The sequence below is a fragment of the Mirounga leonina genome, unplaced genomic scaffold (genome assembly GCF_011800145.1).
Source record: "Mirounga leonina isolate KUSES-001 unplaced genomic scaffold, KU_Mleo_1.0 Mir_170, whole genome shotgun sequence".
NCBI lineage: Eukaryota > Metazoa > Chordata > Mammalia > Carnivora > Phocidae > Mirounga > Mirounga leonina.
The window spans coordinates 33,812,909-33,831,489 of record NW_023270433.1 but is presented as its reverse complement, the minus strand read 5'-3'; the positions used below and the strand labels follow the sequence as shown (position 1 = coordinate 33,831,489).

Genomic DNA, 18,581 nt, shown 5'->3' with positions numbered 1-18,581 from the left:
ATGGCACTTAAATCTGCTACCTAGATCATCTAATTAAATATACACGGCAAAGAGAACCAGGTAGGGTCAGAGTACTCTTATTGTTTTGGTCAAGAATAACTGGAGGTAGGAGTTTCTTAATTTTTATTTTAAAATCCATTTCAGCACCCTCACACTTTGCTCCTTTGTCCACCGCTCCACCACCCCCGTCCCCCAGGTGGATGCCCTTGCTCTGATCACCACGGGGCTTACTCCTCCCGAGGCCAGGCCTCTTGCATTGCCAAAGCCCCGCTCCTGCCGAGGGAATCCGGTTCCGGCTCTTCCCCACAGCCAAGCCCAGCCGGCAGATGGAGCTTTCACCCCGGCAGGCAGGCAGGTAAGGGAGCCAGGCAGGTAAGGGAGCGGCAGAAAGCGCAGGCTGAAGCGGGCTGTCAGAGGAGGACTGGGTGTGCTGAGAACAGAACCGCACACACATCTTTGCCTCAAAGACACACAGAGTGCAGGGAGAGTGGAGGGACTGAATTGAGGGCAATGACCGTAACTGTGATTGACAGCATTAAGAGTATTTTGGAGGAGATTTGGGTTTTTTAGAAAAGTACCGGTCAAAGCAGGGTTAGGAGAGAAAGCCATACTACTTCCCTTTTTTCTTTCAACCTTAATAACCTAAGCGAAGAAAAAAGAACACATACTTAGTTAGAGGCATGAATGTGACAAATTTTTTATTTCAAAATCTCAAATTTTGACCAGCATAGCACCACTGACGTAGGTGCCCTGATAGAACTTTATGATTTGATCACCAGAAATGATTATGCCAGGCTATAATTAAGGCTAACCAATCAAAATTCAGGTACCCCAAACCAGTTCTAATTCAGGTAGAAGCTACGGATCACAGGAACCCTGAGACTAGTTTTGCAGGGAACCTCTGAATTATTTTTAAGTTCTATAGTATGTATGAGGACACTGGCCCCAAAGCTTGCTTCTCACATGTAGAAACCGACTAAGAGGTAGATGAGAGATTCCAGATTCCATCTAGCAGTGGAGAGGCAAGGCTCCGGGCGCTCTATCAGAGACAGGCCCTAAAGCAAAGTCCACTTAAGGCTGAGCTGAGGTGAGGCACAGCCTCCCGGCCCCTCCCCCTCAAGATGGAAGGGAAGAGAGCTACCCCTGCTCTTCCCCGTGCTGCTGGCTCCTCTCCCCGGGCCCAGGCAGGGCCTCTCTTGTGCTCCGCCTTGACCCACCTGCCTCCCAAGGTTAATCTCCCCACAAGACACTGGTCCCCACATAAAGCAGAGGGGTAGACGAAGAGCCCCCTCACATCCAGTCAGAACACGACTCCAGCAACAGCCGCATGCACAACTGCATTTCACACGTGATCCCATATCCTCCAACGGTCTCTTTCCCACGTCTGCTGGAAAGGAGAGGAATCACAGAAGTTTCCTTTTTGGCTTTCCTCCCTGGGAATCAGTTCATAGGAGATGCTAAGCCTGACTATGAACAATGTGAGTTTATCCACAGACAGATGTGTAACTGCACACACTAGAGTAAGGGGAGAAAACACATGCTGATTGTTTTAGGCTACACGTACTTAGCTTTCTAAACAGTTCTAAATAAGAACCGAAGGACTTCTTTCGATTTACGCACAACGGTTTGGTGTCTCTGAAAGAGCCGTATAAAAAATGAACTCATGTTCATGCATGAATTAAACTGACTTCACGAGCTCTCCAAAGACCTGTCACCCTGGATGCACACGAGCCCGGGCTCGGCCTTGCACAGGTGCCGCCGACAGCCCTGACGGCGCAGGTGGGGCTGGCGAAGCGAGGCAGGGGCCACGGAGGCCCCGGGCAGTGGCCCAACTGTGTCCTCCAGCCATCTCCGGTGCTACTCGGTTCCGTGCTCTGGGCTGCCCAACTCTCTTACAAAGTCTGGAAAATATTTACCTGGGAACACCGCTACTATGTTTGGATTTTAAACAATTTGAGACATTCAGTCTTGGGTTGGGGCAACAACGCTAAAAGCTCAGGGTCTAGACTTTAAAACTATAGTATATAAAAGTGATCAACCCACGGTGGAGATGTGTTAGCATCATTTTTGGTTAGTCTGCAACAAAACAGTAATGCAGGCCTGGACAAGATGCCACGCGGGGCAGGAGTGCGGAGAAGCAAAGCAGAGAGCGGGCCTGTCACTGGTGAGATGTGTCAGGCTGGACGGGCCCCCAAAGCCTGGATGGAGCAAAGGGTGGATGCACCATGAAAGATCCCACAAAACAGGACTCCACATCATTTAACAAAGACAAACACTAGCTCTTTTCTGACTTCCAAACATGGAACTGTAACGTATGTAATACAGGTTGGGTAAAATACTGCTAAAACAGCACGTACAGAAACAACACCTTACTTGCCACTCCCTACGGTACATACTCCATTTACAACTGTGTTTTTAAAACCAGGAAAAGTTGTTAAAACATCTATCCAGCAGTGATGTTTTCAAAAGTATGTACACCTAACAGTCCGGAGAATGCTCGCTCTGGACCCAGTGTCAGCACCATCCAAGTGCAGTGTCTGTGACTGCAATTGAGACAAAAATTAAAAATACAGTACCTCGGACTAGCTCCTGATACACTTTAAAGCATTTGTGGCGGACAGGCACGTCCCCAAGGGCCTTCCTTTCAGACAGGCACAAGATCGCCACCGGCTACACGTAAGTATGGTGTGCAGCGCTGTACGGGTACATAATATTCCCTTCGGAGGATATAGGAAATTTACTTAAATGCTTCACAGAGTTTTACAAAAATTGCTAAAAAAAATTTTTTTGCACTTCGATTTTTAATTTTTAAATGTGCCACTTTTAACGCCATCAATTACAAGCTACTTTCTGACCGCAGTACTCAACCCTAAGGAAGAACTCGGTTTCAGGGATCGCGTCCCTCTCTGAAGTGTGCATCTCACCGCGAGATGCGGCCGCAGCCCAACGGCCCCGCGCATGTACTCTCCAGCTGCTAGTCACCGGCATTTGCACCAGCCATCGGGGGGCCCGAGGCCTCCAGCCCAGTGGCCTCTACCACCAACCACAAGAGCCGCCGCTTCGGTGCGACGACTGGCGCCGGCCTGCTGCCGAGCGGCCGGGTTAGAGCAAAGTGCTGGGGAGACTGCTGCCCTGCCAGCGCAGGCACGTGGTCTTTGAATGTTTATACAGGTGGCTGGACTGACTGAACCTCTTGCCGCACTTGAGGCAGGCGTAGGGTTTTTCACCTGTGTGAACTCGGATGTGCTTCTTGCAATCTGTCAAGGTCAGAAAAGTCTTGCAGCAGATTTTGCAGGCATACTTGCGAGCCCCCTCTACAACCAAGACGTTGTGCTCTGATAAGGCCTTCTTGCACTTGGACAGGACATCAGCAGATGCCCTGGTCAACTGCGGAGGGCCGGGCTGCGAAGGATGGCCGTTTTCAAATGAGGACGTGGCCGCATTCATCATTAGCTGGGAACTGGCAGAGTTTTCTGGGATCTGTGAGCTCCTGACAGAAGTTACAACTGGCATTTTGGGAGCTATGCGTCGGTAGTATGGAAAGTTACTGGCTCCTCCTCTTGGGGAACCCATCATGACCCTGGAGAAGGAGGAGTGGAGGCCCAAACCAGACCGGGAAAAGTCCATCCCAAACTGTTCTCCTCCTTGGTAGCCTGAGGTCTGCACGCATGGCAGGCCCATCACCTCTTGCATAGGCCTGACGAAATGGGAGTCTGCAGGCTCACTGAACGGGTTCTCCACATGAGAGCCAGGGGCCGAGGAGGGCCCGCCCGCAGGCCCAGCCTCTGGACTCAACAAATAAGGGGCCTCCCCCTCCAGCCTACAGTCACTAGTAGTGTTTGGGATATTATCATCATTGTTCTGATTTGCACTAAAGTTACTCCCTCTGCCCTTGTTAAGAAAATTTGAAATGCTGAAAGTGGATTTATGTTCTAGGTTATTTGTGACTTCCAAAATATGGATGTCACCTACCCTGTCAGTGCTAGACTGGGGATCTGAAAAACTCCGATCACTGCTTTCAGGGCTGAGGTCTATCTTCTCGGCACTGACCACAACCCCTTCCACTTCCACGGATTCGCTGCCTTCTGCTTGGGAGGTCACATCGCTCACTTCATCCTGAGGCTCAGGAGAGCTCAGGGGCTCAGATTTAACCACCACTCTCATGTGTTCCTTCTCTCCAAGGCCAACCTCGGGATTTTCACACTGAAAACCACTTTTCTCGGCTGCAGCTTCCTGCTCAAAACTCGTCTCAACCTGAGTCGCACGGGAGGCCATAGACAACTGGGCCATGCTGCCAGCAGTATTGTCTGACTGGCTGGGCACCTGGGCGTCTTCTTGAGCACCAAAAGACTGGTCGAACATGATGGCACTGTCTTCCTGGTTGTCGGCCATCCCATCAGCCTTAGGGTTATCCACGATTTTCAGGGAATCAGGTGAGAAGAACTCCTCCCGAGAATGAACCCCTGACGGCCCGTTCTCCGGTGTAACGTCAGCAATGGCAGACTCGTCCATGGTGGGCCGGAGGCGCTGTCTGGCCCGCTCCTCTGCAGACTGCTTGCGCTTATGAAGGCGTCTCATGGGGAAGGGTGTCCGCTGGTCCAGGTTACTGCGCATTGAGGAGCTCATGGGGGCTGGCTGCTCCTCGCCACTCTGGCTGGAATTGAGGGCTGAGCTCACGATGCTCAGCCCCAGCTGCTGCAGCATAAAGGAGCGCTGCATGCGGGCGCTCTGCTCCTGGACGCGCTCGCTGGGGGGAGACATGGGCAGCGTCCTTGTCGTTAAGTAATGTTTACACGCCTTAACAACAGAGTTCAAATGCAGGTGAGAGGCTGCCAATAAGACATCCATAACATTGCTCTCCCCCAGCATGAGGGTGGAGGTGTACATCATGTCAATCAGTGCGGCAAAGGCCTCCGCTGTCACTACCTCGCTATCCAGCTGGATCATGTTCATGGTCTGATCTCCCTCTGCCACTGAGAACAGGGCTCGGAAATGCGTGCTGCATGCTGCGAGGACCGAGCGGTGGGCTTTAAAATGTCTGTTCCCCACGACAATGACACAATCACAGAGCTGCCCGTGAAGTCTCTGGTAGTTCAGCTGCTGGAAGATCTGTTCAAAGTGTCCAGGAAAATCCATGATCCTATAGAAAAAACAAAGAAAGAAAGTGTTAAGACTTAGAAAAGCTGGAGTCAAAATCAGAGCACAGAGGGTGCGATGAAAAGAGATATGGACAGCCAAGCTTGGACCTTTTAAAGCTGTTGATATTTCTCATGATGGGCACACAGACTAAAAACCTGTCAAATAAGGAACAAATGCGAATTCGGCTAACAATTCTAGAAGCATGTACACATGTGGCATCAGCTGCTGGCTCTTTACAGGCTCCCCTTCATAGGACCCACTTTTAACACTTAGGGACCCATGTTAGAAAAGACCAACGTGTAAGTGGTGGAATAGCTATCCCATAGAAGTGAATTAGAATTCTGCATTCCCTAAGGACAGTGAATAAGCTCCATGAAATTCTAGTCTTTTAGCAACCTTAAGAGTGAAAGGGGCAGATCAGTACAGAAAATGGGTTGAGATAATTCACAAACAGGAAATCAGAGTGCTATTAGAAAAGGAGAAAGACAGCCAGAGAGCCAGTGATACCACATGATACACTAGGCAACAAAGTGATCTGGTCAATATAAGTACAACCCACACCTAATTTATATCTCATGTTCTTTATAAAAACTAGTCACTCGAAATAAGGCAATGTTTAAAGCAGATTATATTTTCCAAGATGGCTGGCATCATTAAGATCGCCCATCCTGCATGCTTTCTTACAATGTGACACTGATACCCTCTCATCAAGGTGGAGTCCGTGTTCATTCCCCCTGAAGCCAGGCAAATCTATGACTACGGCAGAAATTAGTTTTTCTTCCACTCCCACTGACTTGGGAGCTGGGTCATAAAAGGCAACAGAGCTTTTGCCTGCTCCTTCTGGCTTGCTCCTGGAACCCAGGCACCATACCGTGAGGAAGCCTAGCTCAAGTCTAGCTGACAGTCAGCACTCACTCCCAGGCATGAGTATGCCTTCAAGGTGACTTCAGCCCCAGTCATGGTCTGACTTCAACCCCATGACAGACCCTGAGAGAATCATCTAGCTGAGCCCAGTCAACCCCTAGAACTATTAGAGGTAACAATAAAATGATTTTTGTTGTTTCAAGCCATTAAGTTTGCAAGTGACTTGTTACATAGCAACAAATAACTGGAACAATGTGAAACTTGTTAACATTTCCTCACAAATTAACATTCAAATATTATCTCCAAGGGATACTCTTTTGGGTGGGGGGGGGGGTCCTGCCCACTAAGTCTTTGGGAGAAATCACTTTTCACCCATTCTTAGGGCTCATGCTGCAGATCAGACTGCCCTAAACCTCTGAGTTCCAGGAGTGGACAAATAATCCAGGGAGATCTGGCCCCATGACTCCAGTGATTGTTTCAGAGATGGGTATGTGACCCACGCCATGCCAGTTAGAGTCTGCCCTGGGATTCTCTTCACTCAGCTTGCAAGTTATAAGGTAGATTAAGTCTAGCACTGATGGTGGCCGTTTCTGCCTGTCTGAGAAGGAAGCCAACACAAAAGAAAGCAGTACCCCCCCCCCCCAAATGTGCTGATGACAGCAAGACCCTGGGATCCAGTCATGACTACAGGTGGCATCACCCTAGGATTTCCTATTTCATGAGCCAATGAATTCCGCTTTTATCTTAAACTGGTTTATGTTGGATCTGTCACACAGTCAAACATAAGGTTTAAAACATAATTTCAGAAAAACCCAAATAACATGGCTATCCTAAAACCTTTGTGGATCTAGAAGGGGTATTTAAAAAAATTTTAGTTAGTTTAGGAGATATAAAATTTGTTACTCTCAGCTCTGATGGAAGAGAATCATGAATCAAGATCATGATTATTCAAAACTACCAAGCAACTGTGGCAAACTTGGAGGTCCAATGTAAAAGCGATAAAAAGAGCTCATGCTGAAAAAGTAAGTGTTTTACCAAAAGCTGATGTCTAAAGCCTTCAAACCAAGGAAAAAAGCTTCAGGTCTCTTTAAAAGATTTCAAAATGTGACAATATGAATCTAAATAGTTGGAGGAGATACAGCAAGTAATCTACCAATTTGTAACTATCTGACTCATAGCAAGTGTATACTACAATATTTGTTATCTGCAGGACCAGATTTTTAGTAATTTCCAAACTAAATATAATTAAGAAAATACACTTATACCACTGCTCATTATATTAACATGAATAATCAAGAGCTGGCTGTTTTCTCAATAGATTTACTTTCCTAATAATGCTTTACTTAGACTAATAAAAAAGTTCATTTGTGTTCTAGGAGAACAAACCAATTAATAGCACATTTTAAAGTATTTGACTTATATATTAACCTACCCACATGCTTTTCAATAACTGACTTCATAAGGAAAAGCACACCCATACTCAAATACCATCGACTGATTTGCTGCCTGTGTGCCGGGCAGGACCTGCAAAGTTGCCCCCTGCAGGAAGTGTCTTAACAGTCTAAGGAATTCTTAACATTCAGTATCCTTAATCTAGTTAAGACCCTAGCAGAAAAAATAACCAAACAGAACTTTTTCTCCATTTTTAGAGATGATACAGACAAAAATAAGTGTAAGCAAACAAAACTAGGCAAGGTCCCAGAGAAGCAGTCTAGGATTCTGACAGAGCTCCGAGTCATGGAGTCCTAGGATGTTCGCCCATTGTTCTGATTTGACTAAGTGGAAGTAGGGAACGGCTAGGACTAGGTGGGCACTCAGGTGCCCAGCGTCAACCCCAGATCTCGATCCGTCAGTGTTTACTAATTTTATAATCTCTCTGTTTCTGCTCTGTCAGGGCTGGCTCAGAAACTGGACAGATCAGGTCTAGTAAAAAGGGACTCTATCAATGACTGAAAAGTGAGCATGACTGGGGAACTCAAGCGAGAGCCAGATCCCTTACCATCTCCCTCTACCCTCAACTCTCCCTGCTCTGCCACCTTGTTTTCCAGTTCAAAATTCCTACGGATTAGCTGACCTAGAACTTCATGATTCCGTTTGAATAAGAAAAGGTATTAGTGCCCTACTTATATTCCTAGTGCAAACTCAAAATGCTGTTTCTACTAAAACAGTTTTTGAGGGCAGGGACTGCATTTTCTTTCTCCCTCCCTAAGTGCCTGATACACAGCTCAGTAAATTATTTGTTGAATGAGCACTGACTGTATACAGATGAACTACAACAGCATATTACCCAACAGTTATTTTCCTGAAAGTCCCAACTATCTCTAAAATCAGCCAAAACCCAGAAAGCCTCAGAATATCCAAAATAAAGATCAAAGCCTACATCTGAAAGATTTCCTCATAGGAAAGTCCCTCAAGCGCTCACATAATCTTTTGTTTTAAACAAACAAAATTCAAGTTTTTCTAGTTTCCTGACTGAAGATGAGCAACAGCAATTCTAGAATGAGGGCAAGAGGCGGCTGCACGTTGACAGCTGCGTAAATAAATAAATAAATAAATAAAGACAGCTGATCCACTAAGGGAGAAAAGAGGCCCAGCAACGTGGGAGCCATGTTCTGGAGGGCTATACAACCCAGAAGCTGCAACAGCCCATGAAGGCACTTGTGTATTTGGTATACAGATTCATTCATCCAACGTTTGGAAGTGCTTGCTTCATTCAAGGTTAAGTGCTATGGAACAGAGATTGATGTGGCATAGTCCTAACTGTCACGGGTGCTTAGCGGGAACACGACATATACAAATTATGACCAAATGGAGAGCACTAAGTGCCACCCAAGAGATGAAGTGTGCTCGGGGGCCCAGATAAGGCAAATGTTATTTCCAGCTTCTTGGTGGCCCTGACGACAGAGCTGGGTACAAGTTCGCACTTGGATAAAATGAGATGTAAAATACATTCCACGCAGAGGTAAAAGGGGGGAGAGGTCTGAGGTGGGGAAGGCAGCGTATCTCTTCTGGCTGGAGAGCAGGTAAGGCTAGAAAGGCAGGTATTGGAGAGCAAATGCTCTTAACTGATAATGATCACCAGGCATCGTCAGAAAAGTTAACAAAGAGGCATATAATTTTCATCTAAACACTATCATCACTTTTCACGTAACTTTTGTAAAAAAATATTTTAATTCCATTTTTTGTCAGAGAGAGAGAGCACAAGCAGGGGGAGCGGCAGGCAGAGCAGGCAGAGGGAGAAGCAGGCTCCCCGCGGAGCAAGGAGCCTGATGCAGGACTCGATCCCAGGACTGGGTCATGATCCCAGGCCAAAGGCAGACGCTTAACCGCTGAGCCACCCAGGCGTCCCTAACTCCATTTTTTAAAGCTTGAGCGCAGTATCAGTCAGGGTTCTCGGTTGCAGCAACAGAAACTGTTTCTAGCTAACCTAAGCACAGAAGCTGCTGCAAGAATTGATGGGAAGACTGGACACCTGAGCTTGACAATCTGGCCAGAATGCTTGCTGTGTGCTGGACACAGCGACTTCTACAATGCTGTTCCCTTCATTATTGTTAGTTTCAATTCTTAAATACATGTCTTTTTTATTATTTTATTTTATTTTTTTAAAGATTTTATTTATTTGACAGAGAGAGACACAGCGAGAGGGAACACAAGCAGGGGGAGTGGGAGAGGGAGAAGCAGGCTCCCCACTGAGCAGGGAGCCCGATGTGGGGCTCGATCCCAGGACTCTGGGACCATGACCTGAGCCGAAGGCAGACGCTTAATGACTGAGCCACCCAGGTGCCCCTACATGTCTTTTTTAATATTATGTGAGATGAAATGGAAAGTACACTTGAAGTAATTGTGCTGCATACTAAAATGCAATGTAAGGAAAAATTCTTGTGCAATTTTTGAGTTGTAAGCTGAACTAATTGCTTTATCATGGAACACCATTATAACTTGGAAGAACAATGACAAACTATGGTTATTCAGACTTGAGTATTTGCCAGACATCTCTTGAAGATGAATGAAATGAGCTTGTCATTTCAAGGAAAACAACTTATAGTATTTGTTGCCTATGATAAAGTTTGAGCTTTCAGGTAAAAATTGGAATTTTGGGAAATTTGTACATGTCACTGTGAGTTTCACAGCTTCCCAGTGCTCAAACCCAATGAGATGATTGGTGATATTAATGGAATGTGATTTTTTTTTATTATAAATGCATTAACATTTGGAAGATCTGCATAACCCAGTGAATCAGTATGTTCCAAATGACCAATGTTATAAAGTGTGATGTTAAAAAATAAGTTATGGATATAAAAATTCATTCAAAGTGCAAGATACATACTAATGTATTTCAGTGTAACAGAATATGAAAAGTTTGTTGACATGGTTTCAGATTACACATTGCAACTAACCAACCACTTAAGAAAATACCATTTGCTGAGCTCTGTTACAGTATCAGAAAAGAATATCCAAAGTTATTTGAAAAAGCTACTAAAATACTCTTCCCTTTTCCAAGTACATATTTGTGTGATGGTAGATTTTTCTTGGTATACTTTAATCAAGGTTATAGCACAACAAATTGAATACAAAAGCAGGTATGAGAATCCACCTGCCTTCTATTAAACTAGACATTGAAGAGAATTTCAAAGATATGTAAATCAGTACCACTCTGAGCATCCTGGTGCCCAGATCTTGGTTTCAAATACCATTTTCTAACAAAAGGAACTAGTGCTCTTTGGAGAAATGGCTGATTCTAGGATTGGGGCTGAAAATATACAAGATAAGCCTGCAGTATCTTACAGTGTCAGGAAGTAAGGAAATGCTTCAAACAAACAAACAAACATACATGAAAATGGGAATATGTGAAAGGGACATGGGACCCAACAGGAGAAAGAGCTCCCAAAGGCCAAAACTGGAAAAATCTGAGCAAAAGATAAATAAAATACCATTGGGGGGCGCCTGGGTGGCTCAGTCGTTAAGCGTCTGCCTTTGGCTCAGGTCATGATCCCAGCGTCCTGGGATCGAGTCCCGCATCGGGCTCCCTGCTCCTCGGGAGCCTGCTTCTCCCTCTGCCTCTCTCTCTCTGTCATGAATAAATAAATAAAATCTTAAAAAAAAAAAACCAAAAAACAAAAAAACAGGGCTGCCTGGGTGGCTCAGTTGTTAAGCAACTGCCTTCGGCTCAGGTCATGGTCCCAGGGCCCTGGGATCGAGTCCCATATCGGGCTCTCTCCTCTGCAGGAAGCCTGCTTCTCCCTCTCCCACTCCCCCTGCTTATGTTCCCTCTCTCGCTGTCAAATAAATAAATAAATAAAATCTTAAAAAAAAAATACTATTGGATTATACCCCAAGTATATAAAATAAATATCCACAGATCCGTACTGATATAGATCGCTTACATAAATGGGAGAGAAGAGTCAAATCTCCTGTGCAGAAAAATTCCAAGTAAATTATGTAGATACTCTACCCTCAAAGAGATGGAACATAACTCTCCTCACTCCTTGATGTGAGCTGTGCATAGTGACTTCCTTCCAGGGTACAAGTACAATATGCCTGTTACATTACAAAAAATCAGTACTCCAACACAATTCCTAATCTGTTGGAACTGTCAGAAAGCTAAATCAAAGCTTTTGGCAAATATATGTATAACTAATCAGATGAAAGGCACCCCCCAAAACTGAACCTTGAGATGAAAAGCCACTATTCAGTGATGAAAATGATGAAAACAACTGTAAGAGCAGCAGTTCACTCAGAAACAGCTGGTCTTTAGCATATGAGAAGTTCACTTCATACTCAGACAAAAGGTGCAGTGTAGTGTTACATTCCAGCTCACCGGCTACACTAACAAAATTTGGCTCCTACTATTCAATGTCCGTATCTGAGAAGTGTTAAGTACAGTAAAAGAGAAATATATGTTTACAACTGACACAGGAGAAAAGTATTTGTTCATAAAAAATTTACATTTAAAAAATATAAGTTGAAAGCTAACACAGACTCAATATCTTAAATTTTTCTTTTCCCTTTCCAAGGAGAAATGGAGGCAGATTCAAGATTCCGTGTTGGCACTACAGCAAGCTTTTGTCTCACTGTACGTAAGATATTTTTAAGTCTTACTCCCACCGAAGAATTGCAATTCAATATAATTCATGTTAAGTACTTTATTTTTTAAAATATTTTTAATTTTATTATTTTTTAGGGGAGGGAAGGGGTGAGGGAGAGGGAGAGAGAGAATCTTAAGCAGACTCCACGCTCAGCACAGAGCCCCACCCAGGGCTCCATCTCACCACCCGGACATCACGACCTGAGCCGACATCAAGAGCTGGACACTTGGGGCACCTGGGTGGTTCAGTCGTTAAGCGTCTGCCTTCGGCTCAGGTCATGCTCCCAGGGTCCTGGGATTGAGCCCCGCATCGGGCTCCCTGCTCCGCGGGAAGCCTGCTTCTCCCTCTCCCACTCCCCCTGCTTGTGTTCCCTCTCTTGCTATGTCTCTGTCAAATAAATAAATATAATCTTTAAAAAAAAAAAAGAGCTGGACACTTAACTGAGCCACCCAGGTGCTCCAATGCTAAGTACTTTAAATATTAAAACATCTGCATGCATTTTGAAAAAAAGCAATTTTTAAAAATGACTTCAACTTCTTGTGACAGTCTTTCAACAAAGTCTCTTTCGAGAGCACTGACCTCTAAATTTAGGAAAACATCCTACTCTAAGGTGCTTTTCTTCCAAATCTTATCACATTCAGAATTTTGCTAGAGATACCTCAGTTAACCAGAATACAGCGTGCCAGGATCCCCAGCTAACTACGTTTTGACACAATTTTTAGAACAAAAAACAAGTTGACTTCAGAACTCTAAATGGTTCACTTACTCAGCAAAACACAAGGGCCCAGAACAGGTCCCCAACCAGTTAGTCTTACCTGGCAGGTCACCAAGCTGGCTGTGGTGGCCAGGCCAATCCTCCCAAGTTTGCTGGAATTTCCAGCGGGGGTTAAAGCAATAGTAGCAGCAGGCCTTCCCTTCGTTTAGGAGCCGTTCTCTAATAAAACGCTTTCTTCTCTCCGCACCTGGTCTCTTCCCTCCACCTCTGCTCTTTTAGCTTGCTGCCAACCACCCTCATCTCAGAAATCGCCAAGACTTTAGCAAATGAAAAGCATGTTCTCCAGAAGATAACTAGGCGGCCAGCACACCTTTTTAACTATCTAAGGCACAAGGGTCCGTACAAGGATAGCAAATCATCGACTAAGGCACAGCATTCTCTTCAACCTCTAAAAATCCCAATATCTTCTACTTAACTACAACTGAAAAGTACATGAATGTATTTTGCGAAAAGTTCTGTTTCAAATCTTGAAGGCGAAGGGTTACTTCTATTCATTCAAATTACGAGAACCGGAGCGTATCAGTAATCAAGACTTTACTGTTCTTTTCCGTAAAAATTTTCCTCCGAATAAACATTTAGGATTTGTCTCCTATAAAGAACTTCGCTTCTTACAGCACCCTCCACCAGGACAGAATGCAGACTGACTCTGTAACAACCTTTTCTTTCTTTTTTTTTTGTAAGGGAAAAAACTGACCTTCCACTCCCCCCTTAATTCACTGCCTGATGTTAACATTTATGTACAAATCTGTCCTCCAAACAAGGGTAAGAGGGGGAACGGCTGTTCTTACCACTGCAACTCCCACAGCTCCTAGCACGAAGCCTGGAAAAAGTGGACATTTAATAAATGCCCAGAAACAGTCCTCAGATAACAAGCTGGGGCATTCCAAAAGACTGGCTCCACCCCTCCAGGGTCAACCGCCGGTCCCCGATTCCAGACCGCCTCGGCCTTGCTCGGCTGAAAGGAAACCCCGACGCTCAGGGCCAGGAAGAGGGCAACGAAGCCAGCCGACCCCAACCCGTAGGGCGGCAGATCCTCTGTTAAGCCGCCAGCCTGTAGGTCCTGGGCCTTTCCCACGCCATCCCAGGAACCAACGTCGCCCGCCCGCGGACCCGTGGGGGCAAGAGCCCCCGCCCCACCCAGCAGACATTCTGGCGTCGGAACCTGGGGGACGCCTGCGCAGAAGAACCCGCCTGGCCCCTCGGCTCCGAAGGGTAACAATACGCCTTCAGAAAGACCAGCAGGGTAGGCGGGGGTCACCGGTCCGCGTCTGCGCGAGCCGGCTCGCGCCGCCGGCCCAGCTCTCCGGGAGCTCAACGGTCTCCACGTGAGCGCGCCCGCGCGCTCCACCACCGCCGGGGCTGACAGGGTCGCCTCACCTGAGCCGGGCTCCGCCCCCCTGCTCGCTGGAGGAGGCGGTGACCCCTCTCCGATGCGGCCTGACAGTGTCGGAGGAGGCGGGAACGTCCAGGCCGGCGTCTCCGCGATGGGATTTCCTCCCCCTTCCGCCCACCCCGCCTCTCGTCCCCCAGCTTCTTCGGCCCGTTCGCCGCCGCACTCTGAGAACACCGCGGCGGCGGCCGACAGTAAACGGAAGTGACGCCCGCGAGAGAGCTTACTCTGCTCCATTCCTCCTCCCTCCGGCCGAGCTGCAACCAATGAGAAGGGGAGGGGGCGGGGCCGGGGCAGAAGGGCAGCCAGCCGGCGCGCGGAATTCGGAGGAATTTACTCTGGGCCCCGGAACGCCGGCCAATCGACGGCCCCAGGACCTCGCTGTGTTTACTACAGACCGAATCCGTGAGCGCTGTGACCAATCACCATTTGCCTTACAACACGTAAAACTTATCAAACGCCTTTTAAGGCGGGATTTATCACTAAGCGGCTCTAGGTTTGGACTGTAGAAAAGACACTGTGTGCTGCAGCCAATCAATAGCCGTTATGGTTGAGGTAAGTGGGTTTTCCGCTTAATTGTGCCAATCGCAGTCGCGGCTGCCTGAGGTCTGCGCGAGCGGCCAGGCCAATCCGCCGGGGAGTGAGTCCCACCATTGGCTGGACCTGAAGGATTTCCCCACCCTCGCGGCATCCGGCCCTTTCGTGACCGCCCGCTCGCTCTCTGAAGCCGGTGCCCTTTGCGGAGCCCACAGCCGCGGCGGGCTGGAGGCTGAGTTCCTCCCATCTCGTAGACTTTGGGAAAAAGAAAATAAAATTCCGAGACGCTGTGTAGTTGAATTGGGCCAAAATCCAGGCTAAAATCGCTGAACCAAAAATACGGTCTGTCTGACGGCACTTGGGTGCGATGCCGCCGCCAAGTCCAGGCCCGGCGGCGGCGTCTCCCAGCGCGGGTACCCGAGGAGTCCGGCGGGCGTCCCGGCCCCGACCCGCCTTTCTCTCCGCATTCCGTGCTGCAGGTCGGATCCGCCTGCCGGCTCCAGAACCGACGTGGAAGGCTCGCGGACGCTGTCAGAATAGAGCAGGCTCCGGGGCGGCTCCCGAGCTCCGAGGTGCACGCTCGGATGCAGAGCCCGAGCAGCCTCCCGGGGACGCCGGGCCCTGGGCGGGGAGGAAGCCCGCCTTCCTCCGGTGAAGAGGAGAGAAGCAATCCCGTGAGGGGCCTTCCGGCGGGAGCTGTCCGGGAGCTGTGCGTGGCTCGGGAGATTTGCAAAGGCAGGCTGGCGATCGCCGCGGGTTCTCTTCGGGGTGGGGTGGGTCGGGGGTAGGGGGAGACTTTTAAAAATGGAACACCCCACTTCTTCAGAACTTTATACCTAAATACCATTATAGCCGATCCATTCAGACGTTACAGGTTGGAAAAGTTGCCCTTTGGATTTATTTAAGGCCTCAATGAAGTCTGAAGGTAAATTCTGTTCATTAAGATTGCCTGACATTTTAGAGCCCTTACACGTTTTTACTGCAGATTGGGCAGTAAAATTATAAAAATGGATTCTGACAATAACCTAGGCAATGTGAGAGGTCTTTTCATATACATGATCCTTACAAAAATGCTGTGAGCTAGATATCTCTGATTTACAAACTGGAAAAAATTAAAAAGATCTATGTATTTATTGCTTAGGAAAGTGTGAAAAGGCCCCTCCTGTGTTGTTGGTGGGAGTATCATTGATGCTTTCCTTGAAGATAACTTGGTCGTATCTCTCAAAATTTAAAATGTGCGTTCATTCCCTTTTAACTAGCAATTCCGTCTAGAAATGTATTCTGAAATACACAAATGTGGAAGTATATACAAGAGGCTTTTGATCACAGCTGTTAGTAGGAGAAAAAAGGTAACAGTCTGAATGTGCGTCTACAGAGGATTACAAAAAAATTGATATGTACATAGTATTGCTCCATCTCTAATGATCTAAATACATATAAAACAAAACAAAAACCTGCATGTGGAGGTACACATAAAAGTTTGTAAAGATATGGCTAAGTATCAAAGGATACAATCAAACTCTTCACAGTAGTTACCTCAGTGAAGGGGGAGGTGATAAGGAAATGTTTAAGAATTTAATTTTTAGTCCTTATATACTTCTGTATTAATTTAATTTTTTAAAGATTTATTTATTGGGGCACCTGGGTGGCTCAGTCATTATGTGTCTGCCTTCAGCTCAGGTCGTGATCCCAGGGTCCCGGGATCGAGCCCCACGTCCGGCTCCCTGCTCAGCGGGAAGCCTGCTTCTCCCTCTCCCACTCCCCCTGTTTGTGTTCCCTCTCTCACTGTGTCTCCCTGTCTCTCTGTCAAAATAAATAAATAAAATCTTAAAAAAAAAGATTTATTTATTTATTTTGACAGAGAGAAAATGAGAGAGCCTAAGGAGGGGGAGTGGCAGAGGTAGAGGGACGAGCAGGCTCCCTGCTGAGCAGGGAGCAGGACTCCATCCCAGGACCCTGGGATCATGACGTGAGTCAAAGGCAGACGCTTAACTGACTGAGCCACCCAGGCGCCCTGATTTATTTATGTATTTATTTTTTAGATTTTTATTTATTTATTTGACAGAGAGAGACAAAGCAAGAGAGGGAACACAAGTAGGAGAAGTGGGAGAGGGAGAAGCAGACTTCGGCTGAGCAGGGAGCCTGATAAGGGGCTCGATGTGGGGCTCGATCCCAGGACCCTAGGATCATGACCTGAGCCGAAGGCAGACGCTTAACAACTGAGCCACCCAAACGCCCCATAATTTTTTTTTTTAAGTAGGGTCCATACTGGGCTTGAACTCACAACCCTGAGATAAAGACCTGAGCTGAAATCAAGAGTCAGATGCTTAACTGAGCCACCCAGGTGCCCCTGTATTAATTTAAGTTTTATAATAATCTTTATTATTTTAATAGTATTTATGAAAACCAGGAATTTTAGGTTGTTCTGGTTTTTAAATCATTGACAATATTCTTCCTAAATTAAGATATACATTTTTCAATGAAAATACCAGATTCTTTTTGAAACTAGACACTTGATTCTAAGACTCGTAAGGGAAGATGATATTGCAAGATGAGTCACGAAAATTCTGGAAAAAATTTACAAGGCAGCTATAGCCCTAATAGTTACAAATGTATTTCATAATGCTTTATTGTGTAAGAAAAAAAACTTGGGGAGAGAATTCTGGGAAGATGGCAGAGAAGGAAGCACCAAGAATCTGTCTCCTCACCCACATAATAATTGCACTGGCAGAATCTGTCTGATGTAACTGTTTTGGAACTCTGGAGTCTATTGACGGCAACCTCTAGGGGAGGGCTTGGATGATAAATCGCAGTAAATTTTGGTCAGTTTTAGCTGTTAGCACAGTAGAAGCTACCCATCCTTCACCCCTCAGCCACGTGGCGGGCAGCTATGCACTGGTTCCTGGAACCCCTTGCATCAGCTTGTGGGAGCCAAGATGGGCAAAAAAGGACTCTGTCCTCCAAATATTTGGGATTGCTGATTGCTGCTTTTGATACAGAGGTGCAGATGAAGAGACAGGCGCCTGTTGTTGCACCATAACCCTCCTCCCCCATTGTTGCAAGCCTTATCCCCTCCAGCTAGAGCAATTTCCAGGGGATTTGAAGCAAAAACTGACAGAATTGGAGGGAGAAACAGTTCCACAGTAATAGCTGGAGATTACGGCATCCCATTCTCAATAATGGATAGGATGACCAGACAGAAGTTAAGGAAATAGAAGAATTAACACAATTAACCACATCTAATAGCCATGTCCAGAACACTACCCAACAAAAACAGCACACACATTCTTCTCAAGTGCACCTGGGACATCTCCCAGGATAGAACATATGTTAGGCTACAAGTTAAGTCTCAGTAGATTTTCTTCTTCTTCTTTTTTTTTTTTAAGATTTTATTTATCTGAGATAGAGCAAGAGCGACAGAGAGAGAGAGAGAGAGCATAAGCGGGGGCGGGGGGGGGGGTCAGAGGTAGAGGGAGGAGCATGTTCTCCAATGAGCAGGGAGCCTGACATGGGGCTTGATCCCAGGACCCTGAGATCATGACCTGAGCCAAAGACAGACACTTAAGGGACTGAGCCACCCAGACACCCCATAAAGTCTCAGTAGATTTTAAAAGATAAATTTTATACCAAGTATCTCCTCTGACCACAAGGGGATAATGTTAGAAATCAATAACAGAAATAAAACTGGACAATGTAAAATATTTGTGGAAGTTAAACAGCATACTCTTAAATAACCGATGGATCAATTTAGAAATTCCAGTGGAAATTAGAAAATACTTAGAGATGGGGT

General features: G+C 46.5%; 2 protein-coding genes across 2 annotated transcripts in view; one reads left to right on the top strand and one right to left on the bottom strand.

Moving 5' to 3' along the window:
- Positions 1–106: 106 nt before the first annotated feature.
- On the bottom strand, positions 107–14,447 carry ZBTB5 (zinc finger and BTB domain containing 5). Its single transcript, XM_035016290.1, has 2 exons — positions 14,242–14,447; positions 107–5,140 (listed from the first exon to the last, which is right to left on the bottom strand). Exon 2 carries the CDS (start codon positions 5,134–5,136, stop codon positions 3,103–3,105), a length of 2,034 nt encoding a protein of 677 aa, XP_034872181.1. The 5' UTR covers positions 5,137–5,140; positions 14,242–14,447; the 3' UTR covers positions 107–3,102.
- A 97-nt stretch (positions 14,448–14,544) lies between these two features.
- Positions 14,545–18,581, top strand: part of POLR1E (RNA polymerase I subunit E) — a 30,907-nt gene continuing 26,870 nt past the window's right edge. The window contains exon 1 of the mRNA XM_035016292.1: positions 14,545–15,526. Coding sequence (XP_034872183.1) covers positions 15,376–15,526 — 151 coding nt within the window. The 5' untranslated portion in view covers positions 14,545–15,375. The remainder of the gene's footprint in view (positions 15,527–18,581) is intronic.

Excerpts from the sequence above, each read along its gene's own strand:
- ZBTB5 (XM_035016290.1), bottom strand. The coding sequence starts at position 5,136 with ATGGATTTTCCTGGACACTTTGAACAGATCTTCCAGCAGCTGAACTAC.